Raw genomic sequence first — 11,061 nt, 5'->3', positions numbered from 1 at the left:
GTTAACTTAATTTATATATTCAAGTATATATGCAATGTACTTATATTCAATTTATATGATTAGGTACAGTCAGCCTGACTGAATCTCTTCCAACACCATGGACCCTTATGAGGTCTTGTATATTTATTGCGACTGAATCTTTTCTCACAATGGACACTCATAATAATAATAATAATAATAATAATTTTTATTTAGGTAAGGTACATACATAAAGAGATTTTACAAAGTTTGTTGGCTTTATAGATAGAGCTAGTACATACAATGCCTAAAGCCACTATTACGCAAAGCGTTTCGGGCAGGAAAAACATTAATGACTAAAGCTTAAAACTAATGGGTAAAAAGAATAAGATGTGTTGAGTACAAATAAAAATAGAGGTAAAAGAGGGGGGAACATTGTTGAAAAAGCAGCACAAATACAATTACAAATTATTACAGAAAATTACATTCAAACAGCGTTTTGAAAAACAAAAAAAAAAAAACATACATGGGCTGACAACAGAGGGGTAAGGTGGGTTACAGGGAATTTATTAGGTATAGCTTCGTTTTTAACTTAAACTGGTTGAGAGAGGTACAGTCTTTAACATGGTCATGAGGTCTAATGCTTGGATAAGATTCTACTGCTGCGTTACTATATTAATAAACTTACTGAGATATGAGGCGTTGCCTCGCTTTATAACCGACAGACAGACTTATAGAATATTAAAGTTACACAAGCATACAATTGGTCAATTATATACCAAAATAACCTCAATATACTTCTCTGCTTGCCGGGTGCCTGTCTGATAGTGTGCCAGACTTGATAACTCTCTTGTCGCAAGTTTAGGCACGATATTTTATATAACAGCTTTGCTGTAGATTGTTGTTGTAGTGTTGCTACATGGATTTTACTATAAATGCGTTGCAAAAAGATGAGGGTTGATGGTGAAGGTGGAGACAAGTCACTGTGTGCTCCACTCTACACTTATAGATATAAATGTTCTAGGGATTTTTCTTGTAGATATATTGTCCAGGTACTCCCCCAGTTCTAGAGAGTATTCACTGGTGATAAAGATATTAGATAAGGTGTCCTGAGCCAAATAATGTTTGCTAAGGATCCGTCACTGTTCACTCAGTTGTAAACAAACGCGAAGTGCCGTGGGGTGTCTTGGGCACTTCTCTCCCGAGATGCTCCTCCCTCTCCCTTCAGAGGGGGGGTAGCTTTCAATGAATATTGATTGATTATTTTTACTGTCTAGACATATGATTGAGATAAGATGTGATTATAATATAATTAGATATAGGATTTAAAGATTATAAGTAGTACTTGATAGTACCACTGATTCTTATTAAGGATTCGATTTATAATCCCTACCGGAAGCGATTAATGTTCCAATAGTTTTTTAATTAACAAATCCTTCTAGAAACTTCTGGATCCTTGAGAGATCATGCACAAAGTCACGTAGGCATCTATAGGGCCCTATTGATCCAAGTGGCATTGTCATCTAGGATCAAGATGTATAATGAATCTATAATGATTCTAATATGATTTTGATATGATTTTGATACGATTTGATATGATTTTGATATGATTTAGATATGATATAGATATGATATAGAAATTATACATTTCTTAGATGATAATTAGATATGGTGGGTAAAAATTTCCCACAGAGACGGCCTCTGAGAATTAGAGCTGAATTCATAGCACCACACAACATTAATTTTGTTGTGAGAGCCCAGGACCTACTTGTTAGATTCGCTCCGGCGAATGACGAAGGTCAACGGCCTAAGTGAAAGGGATTTCAAACTTTTGAGGTCTCGGCGTTTGCTCGCGCCTAGTCAATTGTTCTTATATAGTCCCAGAGTGAGGAATGAGCTGCTTAGTGCGTTACCATCCCACTTAGCGTGTTAGCCAAGCAAGTCCTTCCTCAGGTGACCCATTCAGACTTTCAGTTAAAGTCGACGGATGTAATATTAGAATATCACGACAGGAATAAGGATAAAGAAATTAAAAATAATTTTTTGAAACCATCCAAAATTCAACTTCTTCACAGGTAGGCCTTAGTAACCCTTCAGAGGTTGGTAGGCCTTATTAACCCTCCAGAGGTTGGTAGACTTTAACTCAAGCAGTAATATTGTAAGTAAGTAGGAAGGTAAAATCGTATCTAGAAGATAGAACATGTGCTGTTGGAGGTGATGCTCGGGGCTAGGCTACGTCAACGTTACAGGATTGATGGTTATTTTATCGGGCTTCTTATAAGGTGGTCGGGATCATCCCAGTCCCCCATGAAGTGGGGCACGGCCCCAATGCCCCTCATTCATGAAGTCTGTAGATGTGAAATGTTTATAGTCAAGTCAATAGACCTTAGCATTAGTTTCAATAATAGTAAATCAAGATATTGATTCTCAAACCATATATTTACTTTCTGGGTACAACCTTTTGGTTACATTGACGGGGTAAGGGTGTGTGTTTGGGCAGGGAGGGGGAGACGGGGGACTGGCATGTTTGGAGAGAGGAGACGGGGAGTGTATATTGGAGGGAAATAGAGTGTTCACGGGGGAATGTAGGGAGGGTGTGTGTTGGGTGACATGGGAAGAGTTGGTAGTTAGGAGAGGGGGGGGGGTGTAGATGGTAGACGATGTGTACAGAGATGAAAACGATGATTAATTACAGAGGATTGTTACAGTGATGGGGAAAGAGGGGAGGGTGTATGTGAAGAGAGAGAGAGGGGGGGGGGGAAGATGGGCAGGGTGTGTGGGGACCCAGGCTCCGTGACACCCCGGCACCCATTTAGTATAACTATATACAGAACATAGACGCGCAACTCCATTAAATGACTGTATATATATATTAATGAAGATGACCATCGATGTTATAAGAATATATAAATACACTAAATTATTTATACAATGTATCTAATGACAACAAAATTTGAAGGTCATAATAATAAAATTATAAGGCAACATGTGCAATAAGGGTGACAGGCAAGGCCTAATGTGCTAGGCCTAACCCTCGGGTTACTCTGGCTTAACCCCACAATTAATATTTCTGGGGTTGACCCCTGGCACCCCCAGATAACCCCTCCCCTCCAAAAAAATAGTTTGAAGGAAATATCTAAATTGTTGTATCGTTTGATTTATTGTAGATGGTTCACGGGTAGAGGGTGAGTGAAGAAATGAACTGTCCGCAGGAGAGTGAAAAAACCACATGGTAGGTAATAAAGAATAATAACAAATATCTTTGACGTTATTTATTTACAGACTTTCAAATTTAACATTATATATGTTCAGGTAATATTTCCCACAATGATACATGAGCTATATAACGGACAGGAATACATACATCTATGTCCCATATGCGAGTATACATTAAACTTCTGATGACAAAATCACCAATTAAAAATATCAGGCTATATTAATTTAAATATGGCTCCTCTAAAGCATATATTCTAAGGAGGTTTTTCTGAGTGTGTCCTCCAGCTGGGTCCAGGCGCGGGTGTCACGCCTACGATCTCCTGAACACTAGATGGGAGGGCGGGACAGGAGCCCCTTTTCCTGGGGCCCGGTCAGGAGTACGAAGTAGCCGAGTACGAAGGAGAAGTAAGTGAGGGGGAAGAGTACTCTGGAGGCCTCGTCGATGGCTGTGTCGCCACTCCAGAACTCCGCCCAGGACTGCCGCCACCGCTGGAAGCGACGTGACGTCAGCTCCTGCGGGAGAAACAGGATATGAACATGTTAATAAGACAATATTGGGGCTGTGAAGTGGGGTCGAACCCGCATCTCTGGGCCATGATTCATTAATCATATACGCAACCGTTGACCTACTGACCTGGGTGAGGTGGGTGACCTACTGACCTGGGTGACGTGGGTGACCTGGGTGGAACCATTGGTGGACGTGGAGACGAGGCCGGGGGAGGGGGCGAGGGAGCGGCGGTAGTGGACATGGTAGACGATAGCGAACTCGAGGAGGGCAGCGAAGACGTACACCATGCACGTGATCATCCAGATGTCCAGCGACTTGATGTACGACACTGTCACCCACACGGGGGGGGGGGGGGGGGGGGGGGAAACCCACACGTGAGTTAGTGACCCATAGCTTCTTAAGTGGCCGACATAAATACCACTCTGGCAACCATATTGTGGCCGCCTGAGACTACCTTTGAACATTTAAACAAGTTTGTATAACATTGTCATTAATTCTACGTCGATTTCATGTTTTAATTGTACAAAAACAACAACAAACATCTTTGTAGTTGCATCCAGCTTGTGTATGTGTGATCTGTCGTGTTTCTAGAAATATAAACTCCTTCTGGCCATCTTTCTGTTCCTAGCTATCCATACGCAAAGTAAAAACCAAACTACTGACATCGTTTGAGGTCACACTGGTACCTAATAGGACGGTTGATGATGACTTCAACAGTGTGGCTAATGGGGGTATAGGGACCTAATGGGTAGCCACTGGGTTGTGTCACTGTAACAAGGTCAGAACCCTGAGTTAGTCCGTAGTAAGATGGGGAGGAGGCGCCAAGCCAGGATGACTGTACAGCACTGGGAAGGGATATGACGACAAGGAGCTGAGAAATAAGGAAGGAGTGAAGGGGCCCAACCACTTGCACCTTCGGGGATCGAACGCCGACCTTGCAAGAAGCTAGGTAAGCATTACATATTACCTGGCTCTCACACACCTGCCCACGTCTCACACACCTGCCTTCGTCTCACACACTCCTGTCCATGTCTCTCACACACCTGCCCATACATCACACACACCTGCTCATACATCACACACACTTGCCCATACATCTCACACACCTGCTCATACATCACACACACCTGCCCATACATCACACACACTTGCCCATACATCTCACACACCTGCTCATACATCACACACACCTGCCCATACCTCTCACACACCTGCCCATACATCACACACACTTGCCCATACATCTCACACACCTGCTCATACATCACACACACCTGCCCATACATCACACACACCTGCCCATACATCACACACACCTGCTCATACATCACACACACCTGCTCATACATCACACACACCTGCTCATATATCACACACACTTGCCCATACATCACACACACCTGCCCATACATCTCACACACCTCATACATCACACACACCTGCTCATACATCGCACACACCTGCTCATACATCACACACACCTGCTCATACATTACACACACTTGCCCATACATCACACACACTTGCCCATACATCACACACACCTGCCCATACATCACACACACCTGCTCATACATCACACACACCTGCTCATACATCACACACACCTGCTCATACATCACACACACCTGCCCATACATCACACACACCTGCCCATACATCACACACACTTGCCCATACATCACACACACCTGCCCATGTCTCTCACACACCTGCTCATACATCACACACACCTGCCCATACATCACACACACCTGCCCATACATCACACACACCTGCTCATACATCACACACACCTGCCCATGTCTCTCACACACCTGCCCATACATCACACACACCTGCTCATACATCACACACACCTGCCCATACATCACACACACTTGCCCATACATCACACACACCTGCCCATGTCTCTCACACACCTGCTCATACATCACACACACACTTGCCCATGTCTCTCACACACCTGCCCATACATCACACACACCTGCCCATGTCTCTCACACACCTGCTCATACATCACACACATCTGCCCATGTATCTCACACACCTGCCCATACATCACACACATCTGCCCATGTATCTCACACACCTGCCCATACATCACACACACCTGCCCATGTCTTTCACACACCTGCCCATACATCACACACACTTGCCCATACATCACACACACCTGCCCATACATCACACACACCTGCCCATACCTCTCACACACCTGCCCATACATCACACACACCTGCCCATACATCACACACACCTGCCCATACATCACACACACCTGCCCATACCTCTCACACACCTGCTCATACATCACACACACCTGCCAATACATCCATACATCTCCAGGGGGGCCTCGTAGCCTGGTGGATAGCGCGCAGGATTCGTAATTCTGTGGCGCGGGTTCGATTCCCGCACGAGGCAGAAACAAATGGGCAAAGTTTCTTTCACCCTGAATGCCCCTGTTACCTAGCAGTAAATAGGTACCTGGGAGTTAGTCAGCTGTCACGGGCTGCTTCCTGGGGTGTGTGTGTGTGTGTGTGGTGTGGAAAAAAAAAATAGTTAGTAAACAGTTGATTGACAGTTGAGAGGCGGGCCGAAAGAGCAAAGCTCAACCCCCGTAAAAACACAACTAGTAAAACAACATCACACACACCTGCCCACACCTGCCCATACCTCACACACCTGTCCATACATCACACACACCTGCCCATGTCTCTCACACACCTGCTCATACATCACACACACACTTGCCCATACATCACACACACCTGCCCATGTCTCTCACACACCTGCTCATACATCACACACATCTGCCCATGTATCTCACACACCTGCCCATACATCACACACACCTGCTCATACATCACACACACCTGCCCATACATCACACACACCTGCCCATACATCACACACACCTGCCCATACCTCTCACACACCTGCCCACACCTGGCCATACCTCACACACCTGTCCATACATCACACACCTGCCCATTCCTTTCACACACCTGCTCATATCTCTCACACACCTGCCCATACCTCTCACACCTGCCCATACCTCTCACACACCTGCCCATACCTCTCACACACCTGACTGGAAGAACTGCATCTCCCTCCCCCCACCCCCCCTAAGGCCTAAGTTAGCATAATAAAATGAGTTAGTTGGGAGTTAATGAGCACAAGAGTTTGAGAGACTGAAGATGTATGTTGTATTTAAGATAACGTAAGCACAATATGCATAGTTTATCACAGTTATAATGTAGTAATTATTGGTGTTAATGTATTATATGTGAACACTCACAATCAGGAATCCCAAGTTCGGGAATCCCGATTCACGTAATTTTCTGTTTACACTGTGTTTCAGAGTGAACATAAGTATTAGGTGAAAGGATACGTGCCCAATCATTTCTGCCCCGTCGTTCTGAGGCCAGCGAGGGGGCCCGTGACCTACCTGGGGGGAGGTTCTTGGTGGACTGGGAGTACTGGGTGGCCATGGTCAGGATGGAGGTCACGCCCAGGGTCACGCGGGCTGCAACAACAACAACACATTGCTAACATGCATGTGTTGTCTTGGTTAACATCAGTCTTCCTGCTCATATGTACCGAGATATGTAAGGTAATAACACCAAATATTAACATTCAGTTCCCCTCTATTTCAGCACAGGGCATTTGATTTACCCAACATTTACGTGTCTTACGAAACCTGTACGTCTCTCTTTAAGCCTGACAGCTTGCTTTACAGTTACTAAGCCGCGTCTAGCTGCCACCACTTCTATGTCAATAACAGCAATAATAGTTTTCTATATCAATAATAAATTTGGGGGATGGTGATGCTTATGAATATAGACTCGCCCGCCATGACTGAACAAAGATGCACAGGTTTCGTAACTGGGGACATATTAATGCTTGACGACCCCCTGGCTCAGACAACCACATGCCCCGCCTCCAGGAATGGTTGGGGTGGTAGTTAGTGCACATGGTAACAGCTAGTATGGTTGTGGATATTCCCATGGGGGGGGGGGGTGGAGGGTGTTGTTATAGACCATCCTTGTTAAACTGTTAGAGAAAGTTGACCCTTGTAATGGTCGGGGTGTTGATCTGGGCTGTGTTGGGGGGTGTTGACCTGGGCTACAGCTATAACCATTTTCACCTCACCAGTGTCCAAGCGGTGTTGGGCCTCAATATGTATGACGGATGATGTATAGCCAATCACAGAGGCAAGTAGGCCCATGACGTCATCCAACAGAGCAGGCAGTGGCCGCTCTGAACTAGGTCGGCAGTTATCTCAGACAAGGGTAGGACCTCGTGACCTCGGTGTGCTTGTTCTATACATTATTGCCTTTCTCAATAAAACCCTTGAAAAAATGACAGTGTGTATCACTTCATCAACCAAGCAAGCACCGAACTACAAGGTAACGAATACTGGTGGCAGCGGTGGGATGTCGTGTGTACCCAGCGACTAAAGCTCCTTGGGAACGAGGATCAATGGATTTGTTGATAAATTTTGCAGAAACAGAAAAAGGGAACAAACACTTGCTTTCAATGATTGACAATTTTTCATGGTATTGCAAACTAGTGCTTATCCCGAACAAAACAGCGGAAACTATAGCTAGTGCATTCCATGACCAAATAATATGTAGATATAGTGGGCCTAAAGTAATTCTCTCAGACAATGGTCCAGAGTTCAGTAATAGTATCTTAACTAGTTTGTATGATTTATATAACATTTAAAATGTAGTATTTTGCCATATCACCCAGCAAGTAATGGGTTAGCAGAGCATACTAACAGGAGAGTGTTAGATGCCTTGAGAGTTACGTTGAATTTTCATAACAGTAATTGAGATGAGGTCATACCCTTAATTCAGTGTGCCATAAATTCTTCAATTAATGTTTCTACAGGAGACACTCCTCATGCTATTCTTTATGATACAGATAAGATCCTCCATAATGAATTGATTAATGTACCTCCGACTCCTTTGTATAACCTAGATGATTTTGTTCAGGTAAAGCGTAGACAAATGCAACTAGTTTTCAAGAAAATATGAGAACACTTGTCCAAGACAACAGCAGAGTTTACTCGAGCAAGGAATGCACGAGCTAAGCCCAGTGAGATAACTGTCAGATCTGCAGTAATGGTACTTAACCAACACAGGTCTGGCCCTATGGACAAACTAACAAAGAAATTTTTGGGTCCATATAAGGTAATTGAACTTATCAAGGGTAACAAGTACAAACTTAAGAATTTGTTGACAGGAGAGTATATAAATGAGCATTTAGACAACATGAAGTTAGCTAAAATGACTGTTGATGAGACTGATGCGGAAGATGACAATGATCTTACCCCAGACAGATTCTTCTATTGGGACACCACCTTCTGTGGTTGACAGACCACGTGATGTACAGCCACCCCATACTAGCACCTCTAACTTAGATCTAAACCTTTTGTTTCAACTGCGCACTCACCACACATCCATTAGGTAGATGTTAACAAGATTAACTTCCCAGAGGAGAGTTTGACACATGCAATTTCACCTGTTTCTGCCCTTCAGTCAGAGGCAGAGTTGTATAGTGCTCCTGATGAACTAGGTGTTCACATTCGCAGAATTTATAATTAAGTGCATTCCACAGTTATTATTCTGTTTTTGTTTGGCCAAACCAGAGAACAATAGTCTCCTGGAATATTTCTTACTTACCTCCCAGTATTTCTACCCCCATTTGTCCTATTATTACTGTATAATGTGATGAATAAAAGTTTTTAAACTTTGTTTCGTGTCCTGACCATATGCCATTGTTAAGTCAACTGTGCCATTTGTATTTTTACAGTGCATGTAATCAAGAGTTCCATTAATGTTCTAGCCACCACACTGAGGCCAGTGACTCCTGACTGCTATCACTAAGATGTTAGCCTTCTCGATCCTGTCCTTGTAAATATCTTGTATATATTGTACATTAATTTGTTGTTGTCCCTGTTATCTAATCATAAATTTCATTGTGGTTGTTGTCATAACTCGTGTTCTATTAAAGCAGATAATTGTCTTTAATATTTTTTCCAAGTATGTCATTAACACAAGATGTTGATAATTTTGTTTTAGGCAAAACTTTGAGTTGTATTGTTCATGTCTGACACTTAGACATGTTTATGTTCTTTATGTTCTTGTTCTGAGTACCATGATTTTTGTTACCATGATTTTTGTTACCATGATTTTTCCCTGAGCAAATTATGTTCTAATTTTTGTGTACATGTTGAGCAGTGTTAGTATTAATGTACACGTGATCCACCTTTAATGTTTAATCTGGAACTTTGTATGTAAGCTGTTATTGTATGCCACCGAGATTCTTTCAGTATGAATGTGTAACTGCCAACAAACTCACCCTTAACATTGACAAAACCTTCTATATTCTGTTTGGCAATAAATCCTCTAGTCTTATAAATCTCAAAATAAACAATACCCAAATTTGTAACAAATTAGATGGCAAATTCCTTGGCATTCTCATTGACCACAAGCTGAATTTCCAGGGACACATTCTAAATATATCAAAAAAAGTTTCAAAAACTGTGGGCATTCTTTCTAAGATCAGATATTATGTACCACGCCCTGCTCTGGTGACTCTCTATTACTCCCTTATCTATCCTTATCTCAACTATGGTATTTGTGCTTGGGGTTCTACTACCCAAAATCACTTACGTCCTCTAATTACCCAACACAAAGCCGCTATTAGAACAATATCCAACTCTGGCCCCAGACATCACTCGGTACCCCTACTCAAATCTCTTTATATGTTAGATATTAAGTCACTGCACATTCTCTCATGTGTATTATACATATATAAAACGCTAAACTATAATGCCAATCCTGATCTTAAAAGCTTCATAGAAGGTTGTAACAGAACCCATGAGCACCACACCAGAAATAAATACAGTTTTGATATTCCTAGAGTACGTCTTAATCAAACTAGAAATGCTCTGCAAATCAAGGGGCCCAGAATGTGGAATGACCTTCCCAACCATGTTAAAGACTGTACCTTTCTCAACCAGTTTAAGATAAAAACTAAACACTACCTAATAAATTCCCTGTAATCTACCTCACTCCTCTATTGTCAACCCATGTCTGTTATTTTCTTTTTTTTTCTTTTTTTTTAATCAACACTGTTTGTCAACCTATTGTATTTGTGCTGCTTTTCAGTCATGTTCCCCCTTTTTTTTTATCTTTATTTGTATTTGTTCTCAACATCTTTTATTCTTTATGCTCAATTAGTATTAAGTTCTAGATATTAATGTTTTTCTTGCCCGAAACGCATTGCGTAATAGTGGCTTTAGGCATTGTATGTACTAGCTCTATCTATATATCAATCCATTAATGTAACATCACTTGTATGTA

The 11,061-nt window shown here is 42.5% G+C and overlaps 1 protein-coding gene across 7 annotated transcripts in view; it reads right to left on the bottom strand.

Annotated features, from left to right (window-relative positions):
- Positions 1–3,215: 3,215 nt before the first annotated feature.
- The window catches only part of LOC123758007 (glycine receptor subunit alpha-4), a 107,849-nt gene continuing 100,003 nt past the window's right edge, over positions 3,216–11,061 (bottom strand). For all 7 annotated transcript variants that reach the window (XM_045742121.2, XM_045742124.2, XM_045742125.2 and 4 more), the window contains 3 exons: positions 7,134–7,211; positions 3,835–4,010; positions 3,216–3,687 (listed from right to left, as the gene is read on the bottom strand). In XM_045742121.2, coding sequence (XP_045598077.1) covers positions 3,502–3,687; positions 3,835–4,010; positions 7,134–7,211 — 440 coding nt within the window. In that variant the 3' untranslated portion in view covers positions 3,216–3,501. The remainder of the gene's footprint in view (positions 3,688–3,834; positions 4,011–7,133; positions 7,212–11,061) is intronic.

Source organism: Procambarus clarkii, chromosome 40 (assembly GCF_040958095.1).
Source record: "Procambarus clarkii isolate CNS0578487 chromosome 40, FALCON_Pclarkii_2.0, whole genome shotgun sequence".
NCBI classification, from domain to species: domain Eukaryota; kingdom Metazoa; phylum Arthropoda; class Malacostraca; order Decapoda; family Cambaridae; genus Procambarus; species Procambarus clarkii.
This window is presented reverse-complemented; position numbering and strand designations above follow the sequence as displayed.